Raw genomic sequence first — 15,484 nt, forward strand, 5'->3', positions numbered from 1 at the left:
AGCAATGGCCCGTAGAACAATTGATTGATCAATTTGAAAGCGAAGAGAAAGAACCAAAAAAGACAAAATTATCAGCGGCTCATGGCCTGGGTCGAACCGGCCCGTTTAGTTGCCACCTACAAAACCGACGATTTTCTGGCTTCACACCAGACCACCTCTGCTACTGAGAGTTGTTGGAATGTCTGAAATAAGGGTTGCCTGTGTAACCCAAGGCGTCTAAGGCTGCATCTCGAGCTGCTGTGTTGTGCTCCGGGGCAGGTGCCGGCCATATGTAAAGTACGATGCACAATTGCGGAGTCCGCAGTTGACTGCCTGCTCTTGTCGTCCGGATCGACGACTCCTTTATCATCTCCAGTGGAAGGCGTGAGCAACCAGCCATTTCTCTTTCCTCTGCTGAATTAGTTTCTGGCTGCAGGATTGGATCTTTCTCCTGTATTTTTCTTCCTGCAAGCAATCAATCTATCAATCGTGATCCAGATAATTTTATCATTGCTTCACCTTGCTGTCGACCTCGTCGCCCGTAAAGGTGAGCCAGCAAAATCAATTTCCGTACCTGAACATCGTCATTCTCTTCGTCCGTCTTCACCTCGTCCGGCTGCCACTTTACTTACACGATCCTATCAACTCACTGCCGTCATCCTTCCCTTATTACCTCGAACACACGTTGCATCCAATCCAGCATGTCATACCCGCACAACAACTGGGTTGGTACAGAATCAACACCGCTGCAAAAACGTTGAGCCACGTTCCAGTCGCTTTTGCGGCAAATGAACAAAAAAAAAGCACTACAAGACTATCCCAGCAAATCATCGCATTAGCCACCCGACGGACAAACTTCTCGACACCCATCTAAAGAGTCGGAGAATAAAAAGCGTCGGATGTATGGTTTGAAACAAGACCCTCTGATTGTTGATGCGGTTAGAGAAGTGCCAAACTTGACTCCCTAAGGCATAGGCCCGGTTCTAAGAGCCCATGCTGACATCAACTTTAAACAGATACGCATTATCAGGTCATTGCTCCCTGGCCTATGCTTGACGAAGACCCTACAATCTTATGACACCAGCCACATAAACAGCTTCACGACTGCAAGAAACCGCAAGCATTCAGCCAGGACGACCGCGTGAATCGACAGGATGCGAGACAACAAAGTTGATTGTCTTCCAAGCATACCTAAACGCAATACCAACAAAGCACAGCTGGAGCTCCCACTGTAGACAGAACAAAGCATAGAAAGCCAGAAAAGGAAACCCCCCACCGATCTAGTACGTGACCCTTTGTCCCATAGCCACCGTGATCCTCCCTTATACTCCCGGTGTGACCCCCAAGACCACATTAAGACAAAATACCAACCCCAAGGAATTTGATCATCAAACCCTTTCCCACCCTCCTTTACATCTACCCGCCATTGCCACCTCCGCCACCCATTCCAACGCCAGGTACCCGTACCCTACTCGCAACACCACCGCAACCCTCCCGTCCTGCCATGCCACCAGTCCACCACCACGCCCTTCAAACCCTTTAGGCTACCTCAACACCCACGACGTCAGCGCTCTGGCAAAACTGCTGCGTGCACGCACCTCCCGGCTTCACACAGATACCACAGCTAGAATTGCAGCAGCTCATACCCTCGGGGCAAATTGCCTTTCCGCACTTTTGGGTTTCCAGCTTGATCTTATCAGCCTCCGCATTCCTCTTGCTCTCACTGGGAGTGAACCCGCGGTTGCAAAGCTGCTGCGTGCAGAATCCATCCGGAGCGGTACAGATTCCACAGCTCTCATTGCAGCAGTGAGGTGTGTCGCCTGAGCATACACTGGGGCCGCATTGCTTGCCGGCCGGCTCGCAGATGACTTGGGCGCATGAACCGCCGAGCGGAACGCAGACGCCGCAGGATTCGTTGCAGCAGGATTCCCCTAGGCCACAGGTGGCGACGCCGCACTTTTCACCTTTCACGGAGGTGTTGTCGGCGGCAAGATCTTCAGAAGGAGGGCCGACGCAGACGGCTTGGTTGTTGATGACTTCGCAGCGGTAGTTGCAGCGGACGGAGTCACAAGGAGACTCAGACACGGCCTCGGCGGTCTCGGGTCTATGAGGCCGGCCACCCACGCAGGTAGGGTTGCCTTTGATCATCTCGCACCGGACGGGACACTTGACGTTGGCGCAGGTCTTGGTGACGGGGTTGGCGGCGACAATCGTGGCGCTGAAGGCCATGCCGACGAGAAGGAGGACTTTGGTGGCAATCATAGTTGTGACTTGTGTGATACTGACGAGAAGTATCGTAAGAAGGCTCGCTTTGTGAAATGTAGGTAAAAAGTATGCTTTGGGTCCGGAAAGATGATGGCTTTTTGGGACCAGCTGATATTGATATGAATGTGAGGAAGTTGCCGAAAGATTGCAAAGTGAGACAACTTTGTGTTCTCTGGAATCTGAGAGCCGATAGGTCTGATGAGGGCGATGTCTGGATTGTGGAGGGAAATGACAACATCGAAGAGGACACGGCAAGGGGTCTTATATAGATCCTCTTTGTCCTTGCCTTACCTTACCTTGCACTTGCCCTTGCCCTTGGCCGATGCCCAAGCGGGTCATAACCTGCCCTGCACAAGACACAAGAAAGTCATCCCAAGATTTCCATCCCCTCCCCTCCTTCACTCCGCAGCCGTCATGGTACCTTACCTTCACTTACACCTCTCCACACACACCAACGCAAGCTGTCAAGCCTCCAACGAGTCAGCAGATTGGAAACTCGGTGTACGAACGAGTGTAATAACTCACAGGACTTGGCTAAGAATAGGTTAGCTGATTCACCGGATGATAATGGGGAAAAGATGAAGCCGTTTGTGGCTTCACTCACCGTATTGTATTACACTACCCCCTTTGGGGAGGTACTTGGACACACCCTGTCGGTATGGAATGTAGTCTACTAAGTAGATCCAAGATCGGACTAGACCAATTAAGTGATCCGCGCCGGCTCATTTAGGGATTGGAGCCACTCATTCAGGTCCGGGGGTACCCAGCCCTACCTCTACTTGTACCTCCTGCCCCTATTCGGGAACATCCATCATCGGGCAGTGCCAGTCATTGGTCCTTTAAGGGAACGCGAACTGCAAACAACTTGAATCTTTTATCTGGTTTCGTACTAATTACCAACCTTGGGCTCCGTCTTAGTCGATTCCATACGAACTACTACCAACGACGTGCAATGGAGCTGAACGTTGAGCGTTGAGTGTTGAGTGTTGAGTGTTGAAGATGAAATGCAACTCGACGCTGTTTGTTTCAGGCAAAAGAAAGTTGGCAACTTCAGATACCGGTACCGGTACCTTACCTTGCCTTACCTACCTAAGAGAAACCCGATTCCATTGAGAGAACGTAAAAGTGCGGGCGGTGTTAGGACTTGGGAGTCTAGGCCCCCAACCCAACCTAAGATCGGTGTAAGTAATAGCATAGCGTACCTTACAATTAAGGTACAGGTAGCTAACCATGTCGTACTGCAGCGCTGGTCTCCCGCTACACTAGTGTAGTGCTGGACACTAACTATCACTCCTGCAGCTCCCTGTAAACTAATGTCGATCATGGGAATCATGGGATGCTTGGCGATAGCATCATGCCAGGGCCTGGAGAAAGGAGGAACTACCGTAGCAGCGTAGGTAGGCAATGAAGTCCAGACCATCTGAACATTCGTGACGGTCGGCCGACTGGACTGGCCTGACTTGAAAAATTGGAAAGCAAGTCCGAGAAGTTTGCTAACATTCGTTGTGGATAGGATGTTAGGTGGTTGAACCGCGAATGCCCGGCGAGCGGCGGCGGGTTATCATCCGAGCCTGCCCCTCAGGCTCTTCCAAGCGGGTGACTCCGAGCGGAAATTTACCTAGCCAGAGGTAGCCTTTGAGTGACCTCTGACCACTGACCGGACGACATGTAAAAAGATGTCAGTAGCAACTGATGGGAGTCATCTTCCATCTTGCCTGTGTACTGTATGGTGTGTGCTCAATGAAGGATTTGGCAACTTCGCAGTCCGTATTCGCTTATGTAAAACCTGACATCAGAGTGGCCGTGGGAGGAGGGGAACGAGATGATAAAACTGAAGACATCTCCACGTTCGGGAGGGACCTTGAGAGCTTAGGTACCGTAGTGACCGGTTGTCTCGCATGTTGAGGTTGCGTTTGTACCTTGTAGGTATCTGTAAGCCCTTCATCAATCAAGCTTCTCAAAAGAGTAAAGAAACGAGTGTTTATGCCCCGATGACCTGACTAAAAACCAGCTGCAGACTGCAGTATCACCCGATCCAATCCAGAAACGAACAGACAACTTCTCCTCCCTCTCGTAAGACGGATGAAAGTCACTTCTCTTTTTCCTCTGCTCAAATGATGTTGTCGGATCAAGCACATTTTTGTCCCCTGAATCGAACTGTCAATGTCAGTGGGTGCTTGCATACTTGAGGTTGCACGACAGTCTACGCGAAAAAAAATTAACAAAACGGCAGAACTTGGCATTGCTTTTCCAAGTGCATTTTACATGACAATGAATGATAATGGTAATGACAACGAAAAATCCTACCACTTGGCAAGCGAGAAGCTGGTCCGACGAATTGGCGTCTTACTCGGCGAAGAAATTTTTTTCTCTCGTTCCGATTCAAGAGGTTAGCAGGTTAGGTAAGAGCAAAGAAACAATGACCTGAGGATCATGAGCAATCAAGACGCCCCGCTGGTCCGTCGCTTCTCGGGTAAACCAGGACCAGTGATACCAAACTCGATGGGTACGGTGTGTGTGTGTGTCAGTATCAGGTCAGGTCAGCAATCCCATTCTGGGAAGTCCTCCATGTTGGGAAAATTAAAGATGTGCGGCTGCGGCTGGCCGGTCCCGGGGGCGGATGTATGTAGAGTAGATCCGATTCATTACGGTTCATTACCCCATACGGATGGAATGTGTTGGCTGACCTGCTTACCACCCATTGACGGGGGCCAAGAACAACCACCGCCAATATTGTGTAAAAGAAGGAGAAATTCGAGACCAAGAGATTGGAAAGATCCGCAGTGTGAAGTTGGGGAGGGGAAACTCGGATAGGTCATTCCGTGATTTTTGGCCAGCCAACAGATCAACAAGATTTCTCCATGTGCGGTATGCTAAGAATCTTGGGACTTGCTTGGCTGGATTCGTCGATATTGGTGGGTAATCCTCACGAGCTAGCGGCAATATTGAGCAGTTTTCAGGACCCAGGCCATTGGGGCATGTTCATGATGTTCTACGGACACCCGCATGACGCAAGGTATAGGGCTGTTTGAGGGAGTAAGAGACTCACCGGCGTAAGCAGTCCACGTATCCTATCACCATCAGTATCTGAGTTCCTCCATGTTGAGTGTCAAGAATGATAGAGTCAAAAGGAGAAAAAAGCTGATGTTGACGTCAGACGGGTTGCGCGTCGCCGATTGGTCGTTGAGTAGCTGGGATGTCAGGGTCCAGGCCCGGGTTTCATGACATGACTTTCCCCAGTCTTGGCGAAATAGAGTTATTGGACCCGGGATGCTGTGCCGTGAGGTTCCGGTCCGAACTGCGCCTTGAGCTGACAGAATTTTATCACTCATATCTCAAGAGCTGAGCTACCAAAGACAAGGTGAGCTCAGGGGTGGAAGGAAGGAGAGTCATCTCTACTAATGCTAACAAGCCCTAACTCCGACGGGGAATGTGTATTTGTAACGGAAACAAGCTGGAGGAGACTTGATGATCGAGGGCCTAAACTCCAAAGGAATGTGATTACTTAACAACTTTTTAAGTCATTCAGCGGGAGATCTTCATCCGAGTCTCTCGCATATCTGCCCTCTTGTGGGGTAGGTTGGGGGCATCCTCTCCTACACAAAGTCAGTTGGATACAGTCCCTATTTGCACTCATTTTTACCGGCATACACTTGCTTGCAGCTCAACCCTGAGTGATTTTGCGCCCGCGTTGCCCGATTGGGTTCCCAAAGGGGCAGAATAACATGCGGTGTCATGATAACAACTACTGCGCCTCCCAAACGACGTCCATGGGTGTATGTAGACACACAATGTTGTTGGCTTGACAACCCTGCGGCGACTCCATGAGCTGCATGAAGAACATTTGAGTGATGTTGTCATACAACTTGCGGTCTTGTATGTCGGACTGGACTAAGGACACCTGCGACCTGTAGTCAGCCTCCAGTCTTGGGGGTCCGTATCGTAATACCATGTGTCTGATATCAGTGATACGGTCATGCTGCAGATGGATTACGGCAAAGACAAAGGAAAAGTGTGCTGCGTCATGTGCCGTAGATGCTGTGTTACGGAATGAAGTGAAGAGAGCCGACAGCGCGCTTTTATCACATCCAGACGTGCCTCATACACAACCACGAAAGTGAATGTCTTGATTATCCTTCGAAGTAACGGATAGCTCCGAGAAAAGAAAATGCCTCCTCGACAGCACGAACTCTGAGACATGCTGAGGCTGCGAAACAAATGTTTCAAATAATCTGTAAGGTATGACAGCATCCACCAACGGACTATGATCCTCTCCTAATGTGGTTTGCCGGGACCCCTTCGGGAGCTTCTGTGTCCGACTCGTCTGACGCGTGATGGGCCAGATCCTGACCGTGAAGATGGGAGAACCAACATACAAGAGATCACCGCCCCTTGTGACCCAGCCTTGAGGTCAACGGTTCTCGGCTTCCGAAGTCGGCAGAAAGGAGCACTTTGCCTGTTGGGTTCGTGCCCCCGAGCATGTTCCAAACCTGGTATAACAGAAGACTCATAGAATACGACGTTCTACCATATTGAGTCAGAACTTCGCCCTGGTGAGAATTCTCCGACCTTAGGCACACGAGAAAGCTTTTGCTTTACCAAGAGCACAAAGCAGGGAAGCTTTTCCCAGAAAAGGACAATGTGATCAGAGGCATAAAGGATCTAGATCCTTCTCGGCTATAGGGATGGTCGAAGTAATGGTACCCAATGGAAATACCATTGACATGCCAAGCTGGCAGGTGCTGCAAGGGACCAGCTCATTCTGATTCGCAGACAATGCCTTGTGTCATACTCAGCTCGAGGCTGTTCGAGCCTTGTCCCTGAATCGACAGGCTCCATCTCAGGAAGAGCTAAAGACCAAGCAAAGATAAAACACTGGGCAAGAGGTAATTTCCACAGGCTCTACGGCACTCCGCCGCGAGCTACTTCCCGTTTTGACACGAAGCTAAAGAGAGCTTGGATGAAGAAAATGTCGGCATATCGAGTGGTAGAAGGGGGTACTTCCCAGTCCACTCGCGGTCCTGGGTACAGCAACCTCTCGAATCTGTCACTCTCTCGCCCAGATTGTCATCCGTGACGGACTGACGGGCATTGAGCACACTGTCGCAGCCGCCGCTTGATGACGGCACAATCCTCATGTCCAGGGCAATCAGTAACTGTTAGGTAAACAGTTGGCCACTCTACGAGACCCGTGTAGCCAAGGCAAGCCATTGGGCTACAGTCCATGACAGATGCAAATTCTTGGTCGCCTCGACTCGTTGTATCACCGGTCCACGGACGTGGCAGAAAGTCCTTGAATCTGAGAGAAGATAGGAAAGGAACAGTACTCTTTGTACCAGGCAGCACAACGTCCCCAAGGTGACCGTCAACCGCCAACAACAGCAATACTGATGGTCCTGTAGTTGCACGGAAAGAGTGCTTTGGTCTGGCCGCGGGGATGAGGATGAGAGCTGGTGGAAGAGATGAGGTCGATCGTGGACGGCCATGGTGAGATAGGTAGCATTCCAACCGTGGTAGGGGGCCAAGGAACCGACCCAACGAAAGAAAAAGTTCTCATCACACCTAAAGTACATACCACTGTACTTGCAGCTTGCCTCGTGGATGTGCACTCGTCCCAACCATGAGTGATGTGATGGAAGATAGGAAAAAATGCCAATGAGTCTGTGACGGTGTCATTGGATCGTCAAGACAACGGTCCACAGATCGCAGGACAAATGTCCCCCAATGTTGAACATTGACTCAAAGCAAATTTGCATCGACGGGGTGTTTTAAAGGGAACGGTGATGGCTGTTATTTCTGGGGACTTACCTCAATCCTCTTGTCCTCAGCCATCACATCTTTTATCTACCAAGAGTTAGTTTCCTGCCCCTTCATTAACAGGTATACCATCACACGTTCCGACCATTCGAATACAATGCGAACGCCAGACGCGTCCTCGACGAACCTCGCAGAAAATGCCAGAGCCGCTTTGGAGGCGAATGCCATGATGGATCCGCCGCGCCCAGCATATTGCCGAAGCGAAAAGGACTACGACTTCAAGTCCTCATCCTGTACCAGCTTCGATGATAACAGCACGCCATCGACAGTCTCGCTGTCCGAAAAGACGGAAGTTGCCGAGGCCAATGCCAACGAATGGGTTCGAGGAGTCGGGTTCTGGCGGTGCTTCATTGGGCTCTGTGTCCCCATCCTTCTCTCGGCCTTTGAGGGAAGCGTGGTGAGCACCGCTCTGCCGACAATTTCACGGGACCTGGGCCTTGGACCAAACTCATCATGGGTCGCTACGGCGTTCCTGCTAGCTTCCATCATTTGCCAGCCCTTGTACGGACAATTTGCCGACATCTGGGGCCGCCGACATCTCATGATGGTGGCAGTGGTTATCTTTGGAGCTGGCAGCGCCGTCTCAGGATTTGCCAACTCAGGCGCCGTCCTGATCTTTGGCCGCATCTTTCAAGGCCTCGGATCGGGTGGCATTGACCTGTTTGCAGAGCTGATCCTTTGTGACATCATTCCGCTCAAACGAAGAGGCCACTACGTCGCAATCAAGGCTGCCGTATATGCTCTAGGCACCACTGTAGGCCCCGTGCTCGGTGGCATCTTTGCTGAGGTTGGCTGGAGATGGTGCTTCGGCGTCAACATCCCGGTGTGCGCGGTATCTCTTGTCATGATGTGGATGTGGCTTCAGGTCAGCAGCGGTCGCTCGGCAGACAGCGGCAAGCTGACAATTTTTAAGCAACTCGGGCGAGTGGATTTTCTCGGAATCGGCTTGTTGACGTCTTCGGTTGTGTTCATCCTCTTCTCGCTCACACTCGGCGGCGCGGCCTACGCTTGGACTGCCCCAATTGTACTTGGCACTGGCGCCGCCGGTCTCACAGGGGTCCTCTGCTTTGCACTTTGGGAACGTTGCCGATGGTGCGAGCACCCCATCATGCCTCCACACATCTTCTCCAACCGCACGACCGTTGCCGGATTCGTCGTCACCATCATCCATGGATTCCTAACATATGGGTACCAGTTCTACTTGCCACCGTTCTTCCAGGCTGTGCAGAACGCCTCTCCTACCAAGTCGGGCGTTCTCATCCTGCCCTGCACTTTGACAATTGTGGTGCTGTCCGCCGTCGGTGGACCGTTACTGGCAAAGTTTGGCCGCTATCGGCTCATGCACCAAGTCGGGTTTTTTCTCATGTTGGCTGGATTCGCATGCTGCGTCGCCTATGCCGAGACAGCCGACGTGGTGGAGTGGATCGTGTTCTCCTTCCTTGTCGGCATCGGATCCGGAATCATTGTGTCGACGACGCTTCCCAGCGTGCTGGTAGAGCTCACAGACAAGGAGAACGCGGCGGCAACCGGATCATGGGCGTTTCTTCGTGGACTTGGGTCGCTCCTTGGCGTTGCTGTCCCCAATGCCGCCTTCAATGCCCAAGTAACAGCTCTCCTGCACACCATTACCAACGGAGAGGCACGGGAGGCGCTGACGCGGGGAAGAGCATACGAGCACGCTTCGGCCCAGTTCGTCAGCAGCTTTGGGGAGGAGGTCAAAGCCCAGATCGTGTCACTGTTCGCCCTCGGGTTAAGGGCACCGTGGATCATCTTTCTGGGTCTCGCAGGGGCCGGCTTGCTGGTCACGCTGCTGGAGAGACAGGTGAAACTGAGGAGGGGCCTCGATAGCGACTTTGACCTGAAGCACAAGGTCGAGTCCGCGGAGGTTACACGAGAGGTAATTAGTTGGAAGGACACCAACATTGCTTGAGAGATAGAAGATGAGGCATATGCGGGTTGAAAAAGACGAGATGATGGAGGATGGAAGGGTACTAAACAGCCACATGGGGGAAAAAAAAAGGGGGAGAAGGAGATGGAGGGTCAGTACACGATGGTGATGAGACAAATACACTATACCCAGGTCCAACGCTTGTCCTTTACTTTCTTTCTGTCATATATCCCTCTTATGATCATGCGCTGGGGTGGTTCAATGGCGTTTGGTGTTAGAATGGCTGCCAATTTGTCGAATAACATCATAGCGGATGGATGGGCAAAAGTCTTGCGAGACGCTGTTTTTTTTGTTGTTGTTTTTTTTTCATCTTCCTTTTGGCTCGATCGAACATTGTCCTGTCAAATCTTGTTCTCGTTTGTCTGTTGCTGTCATCGCGGCTTATTGTCTGTATTCAAGCTGCTGTCAGGGGTCGGTTGACAGCAGAGAGGCATCATGACTCTGGTTCCTTTTCGCTTTCCGTTGGTCTGTAGTTGGCGTGTTACTCGCGCGTCTTGGGGCACATGCAGTAGAGATACTTCGTGCCACCCTCATAATGACAGAAGATGTCACCGTCGCACTGGAACGCTGCCGTGACTTGGTGATACCGTGGTACTCACGGCGTGTGTCCATAACAATGCCGTCTTGCGTAGGACCAGATTTTGACGTTTTGCCACGGCAGTCGACGTCGCCGAAGAGTGCGGACATCGTGTTTGTGTTCCGATGCCGTTGTCCCGGCGATTCCATGGCTGAGCTTCAGCAGCGAGACGGTGTAACTGGCATGAGGAGTGTGTCAGTGTGTCAAGGGCGTCGATGCAGTCAGTGTACTTGTACTGTCATGTCAATTGTAGGTCCGATCGGAGATGAAAGGTGTCAATTGACGGCAAGATTCCCGGGGAAAATGAGGAGAAGGGGAGAACTAGATTGCAAGGTTGCCTTCAGCAAAAAAAGGAAAAAAAAATCGTGTGAAGAAGTGGAAGTGAAAGTGGAAGATTGCGGAAAGTGAAACAGTGAAAGTTGGTGTGAGGGAGGAGGAAGGAAACAGGGAACGTCAATGGTGGGGTCGTGACACTGGAGTGAAGTGGGGCCGCGGCGGACAGTCGAACTGGTGGTCCGGCTCCGGGGCCCCCGCGCTGCTCCTTATCGTTTATCTTATTCATCACGTGAAGGCGCGACAGCAGCGGGGTCCACTTGGTCCACTCATGCCGTCCTCATCGTTCTTTGTCTCGTCTTTCACTTGCTTGGACGTGTCACTCAGAGCTCCCATCCTTGTCCCCCGATTCCTGATCTCTCACCTTTCAATTTTGGACCTTTCACACCACACGCACCAAGAAACTCCGGCCACCATGTCCTCCTCATACGCCTCAGAAGATCCCTCGCTGTTGGACGAACCAGCATCTGGACAAGCAGCTCTGTCCTCCATCCCGCGCTCCTCCCTCTCGACCAGCCAGGAAGAAGACGCGCTATTGCCGGCGCGTGATGAGGAATCTGAGTCATCGCAACCTTCCCAGTCGAACAGCAATCATCTGTTGCTGCGTTCGCACATTCCCTCTACCACTCTAACCTTCCGTCAAGACGAACCACTTCGGGATCCTGTCTTCCACGGTTCTTTTCTTGGCATGTCAGAGCTCAACGAGGCTGCCGTCAGACGCGCGAGAATGATGGAAGAGTTGGGCACGTCCGAGTTCAAAACTCCCTCGTTCTCGGATTCTCATTCCCTACCCATGGGAAGTTCGTCCTTCGATTCGGAAACTACCATCACGCTGAATCTGCCAACCGAAGTCGATAACAAACTCCGCTTTAGATCTCTCATTGACCGCATTAACCGCCATCAATGGAGCTTCCTTAGCGATGAAGTCCACAGTACCATCACGTACAACAAGGAAGACATCTCATTGTACCATCTTGTAGAATCCTTCAAGGAGGAGTTCTCGCGCAGATCCAATACCCAAATGGAGATCGTCACTCTAGTTGCCGGAACGCCCGAAGAGGGCGAAGCCGTGGCAGCGAGGCTGAAAGTCAAGGACATTGTTGTACAACGGCCCTACACAGCCTCGTCACAAAGGAGGCAGACGGAATACACGCGACACATGTTCGTCTACTTCAGCGATGGAAAGATTAGCGAGATTCAAGACATTGTGGACGGAGACGAGAAGCGCCGGCAATCGGCCAACATTGTGCCAGTTCCCAACTTCAGGCCTCCACCGCCCCCTTCTTCCATCGACCTGAGGCAGTTCTACGAGGACTACATCGCCTGTATCAACGAAAAAAGAATACAACAAGACTTGCACCAATTCTGCAAGGGGACCGTGGTCTGGAATGGTGCTGAGATGGCTCTAAAAAACTATGGTCAGCTGATGGAGAACGCGTTTGACGCTATTGATGGCCTCCAGTTTGTTCCTCGGACTGTCCTCATTGACGAGGCAAAGCAGCAGATTGCCGTCCGTATCGAGTTTGCTGGGCTACCCGTCAAGCCATTTGGTGGTGCTATGCCCAATGGGCGTCGGGTGCATTTCGCTGAGCATGCCATTTACTGGCTCGAGCAGGGAAAGATTTCGCATGTCTTGACTATTGTTGACTGGGAGGATTTCAAGTCGCAACTCGGTCAATAGGGCGTTAGGCGAAGCAACGATGGAATTTCTCAAGCAGCCCCCTCAAGGTCATGGTAGTTGATACGGCGGGAGAAACCCACCTCCATGATCCTCCTTTTCTTGTGGCTTAGTAAGGTATCCTGTCCCTCGCTATGTTGACCGCAAAGAGAGAGGACTATTGAAGTGCACTAGTCAGCAACATGAAGATCAGATGAAGGGGTTGAATCCTTCCGCCACCCGCTATGTTCAGACCGTGCTTCCTAGAATTCCGGGTTCTAGTCAGCGCTAGACAGCGATATGATACCCACACACTTCTGTCCCGTTCAGGGCTCAGCTTCTTTTCCTTGCTTATTTCCTTCCACTTCTGCTCGGTACACTCCCGGGCCGATCAAGGAGCTCGTTGATCTCGGATGGCAAATAGCTGTTGCCTCAGATCTATCTTCCAATGTCGAGACACGATCCGCTGGCTCTCACTAACTATTGTTGGTGTCGTCGGCTCGTGGGTGCCTTTTGGGAATTCAGTATCTGTTGGTGTTTGCCATTCGCTCATACCCACCAATGATAGCGGTTGTTGATATACGACTAGCCACAACACGAAAGGACGGCTTAGTAACCTCGTGTTCCATCCGTGTAACAATCGAAATCGTGGCTGGGGCGGGATACGCTCCCATGGGTCCTTTGGGTTTCCGGCTAAAAAAAAAAAAAGGGGGCACCTCACAAAGCTACAATGGAAAAGACATTATTCATCCACCTTACAATGTCACTAAAAACAACCCTTTTCGAAACTTTAGTCTACATACCAGAGCAACGCAGAGTATCGTCTGCCAGAGCGCAGGACAATCCGTTGGTCTTCTGATCTACAGGGTCCTGAAAGAAATCACTAACCCGCTCCTGGCCTAGCAAACTAAAACGTTTGTTGACTGAGTAAGCGTGCAGTACGAGTTACGACGGGAGGTATCATCGGTTCGTATGCTCCACGGACGTGGACCATATCGTCAGCAAGCTGCTTCACTTTTGCATGTCATTGCAGTTTGTAGCCGAATGTGAGATCGTGCTACCATCCCGATCCGGCACACTTTTGGAGTCTCCGTTGGGGTCATAACCAACATGACGACTGTGGCGGAAGCTATGCAGTGGGAAAGGTAGCGGAGATGGTACGGTTGATGAGTGATCCTTCGTGTCGTGGACATCGTAGCTATGTTTAGCTGACGATAGCTTTGTGATGTTGGGGAAGACTAAGAGGCATTGACCTAGCTTTCCGAGTATAAAGATCAACAGATTTCCCTTCATCAAAGCATATATCTCACTCATCACAACATCAACAGCCTTTATTACAACATCATCTACTCAACTCTCTCAAGACTCATTCCTCAACATCTCTTCTCGACTTTCGACGTCTCATCCAAAACCAACCAACAACCGCCAAAATGCAGTCCGTCCTTGCCATTACCATCTCCCTCCTCTCCGTTCTCTCCCCCGTCCTTGCCGTGCCCGCCTCGGGTGAGCACCCTGCTCTGGTCGCTCGCACTCCCGGCAATGTTAGTCCCTTCCCCTTCCCTTCGTCTCCCGATCAAACATCACTTACTAACCATTTCTCACTCTAGGTTTACGTCTGCACCGGCTCCAACTGGCAAAACACCTGCGAGGTCCTGACCCTCGGCACCAGCGGCACTTGCACCCCGCTTCCCTCGGCCTATAACGGCCACATTGGCTCTGCTGGCCCCGACGCTGGCGCTATCTGCCGTCTCTTTGCGTATGTCTCCATCCTTCTTTCTCTTCCTAGACATGTGTAACATCAAAGACATCAATCGATGCTAACATGTTGACTTTCAACAATAGCAACGGAGACTGCACCGGCTCAGGCCTGGCCATCCTAACCAACCCTGGCGAGAGCAACTTGTACAACTACAACGGCGGCCAGGACGCTGGTCACGCGGCTCATTACATCTCGTGCCGCACTTGCACTGCTTGCACCTAGAGGCACTGTGCTGGGTTGATGGGTTGGTGAACTGGAACTGGAACTGAATGCGATCATGATCACGTGGAGCAAAGGAGAGAGTTAGATGAGAGAGAGAGAGAGAGAGAGAGGGCGCCCTTTGGACTGTCGTTATGGTTATTAATGCTGAGTCATCCACCAGCGAGCGCACACACGCATAGCCTACCTATATACATTGCTTTTGGACCTAATATCTTTCTTCATTGCCATTGCTTGTGTACATAGCATGGAATCTTTGCGACTGCCCAATCCTCGAATCTGCATCTTTGAGCTGACAATGCTTCCATCGTATATCAATGGCTGGCCTTTTATTCCGATATCCTTGTCCATTGCATGTACTGTACCTACCAAAAGTCCAAGACTAATGGTTATGTACCCAACATGTCTCTCGCTGCCTGTACCAGACAGCAGACACACATTTTTTCCGTGCGACCTGTCAGTCAAGTGCAAGCAAGACAGGGACTTCGTACAACGTGGAAATTCCAAAAGAGACATGTATAGGTAGATGTCTCGGCTCCGCAATGGAAAGCATGCAGGTAAGCGAAGCTTTTTCTCGTTTCTTGGGTCTGGTGATCGATTCCGGCTGCCTTATTCCAACGATAAAAGCACCACCCTTCAGTGAAGGTTCGCGTCATGGACTTTGTCTTGATGGATGACGACGATAAGCTCGACGACAGGGCAATATCCGAATTGTAATGGAGGGGCGGATGACGACGGGGACCAGACGGGAAGAAGATGCGGGGGAGGGGACGGGACATGCCGACCCCCTAAGGTATCGCCGAGTGTGTTGAGGTTGCGGCCCGGGTGAGGCGCAGTGGCATAGGTAAGATAGCGGTTGACTCTGCAGACACGGGAGTGGCTTGGGGCGTAATTGTTAGTGGTTAGGCACTGAACGCCGCACCATTGGAT

The 15,484-nt window shown here is 51.4% G+C and overlaps 4 protein-coding genes across 4 annotated transcripts; 3 read left to right on the forward strand and 1 right to left on the reverse strand.

Moving 5' to 3' along the window:
* Positions 1–1,518: 1,518 nt before the first annotated feature.
* SMAC4_01548 (uncharacterized protein) lies at positions 1,519–2,241 on the reverse strand (the record flags this gene model as incomplete). Its single annotated transcript, XM_003352665.1, has 1 exon — positions 1,519–2,241. One exon carries the CDS (start codon positions 2,239–2,241, stop codon positions 1,519–1,521), a length of 723 nt encoding a protein of 240 aa, XP_003352713.1.
* Positions 2,242–7,782: 5,541 nt separating this feature from the next.
* On the forward strand, positions 7,783–10,586 carry SMAC4_01547 (uncharacterized protein). Its single transcript, XM_003352664.2, has one exon. It carries the CDS (start codon positions 8,159–8,161, stop codon positions 9,989–9,991), a length of 1,833 nt encoding a protein of 610 aa, XP_003352712.1. The 5' UTR covers positions 7,783–8,158; the 3' UTR covers positions 9,992–10,586.
* A 604-nt stretch (positions 10,587–11,190) lies between these two features.
* Positions 11,191–12,785, forward strand: SMAC4_01546 (uncharacterized protein; the record flags this gene model as incomplete). The annotated part of the gene is made up of 1 exon (XM_066089613.1): positions 11,191–12,785. One exon carries the CDS (start codon positions 11,191–11,193, stop codon positions 12,598–12,600), a length of 1,410 nt encoding a protein of 469 aa, XP_065945746.1. The 3' UTR covers positions 12,601–12,785.
* A 1,021-nt stretch (positions 12,786–13,806) lies between these two features.
* Positions 13,807–14,732, forward strand: SMAC4_01545 (uncharacterized protein). The gene is made up of 3 exons (XM_003352662.2): positions 13,807–14,117; positions 14,184–14,332; positions 14,419–14,732. Exons 1-3 carry the CDS (start codon positions 14,007–14,009, stop codon positions 14,555–14,557), a joined length of 399 nt encoding a protein of 132 aa, XP_003352710.1. The 5' UTR covers positions 13,807–14,006; the 3' UTR covers positions 14,558–14,732.
* Positions 14,733–15,484: the final 752 nt, after the last annotated feature.

Source organism: Sordaria macrospora, chromosome 1, assembly GCF_033870435.1.
Source record: "Sordaria macrospora chromosome 1, complete sequence".
Classification (NCBI taxonomy): Eukaryota; Fungi; Ascomycota; class Sordariomycetes; order Sordariales; family Sordariaceae; genus Sordaria; species Sordaria macrospora.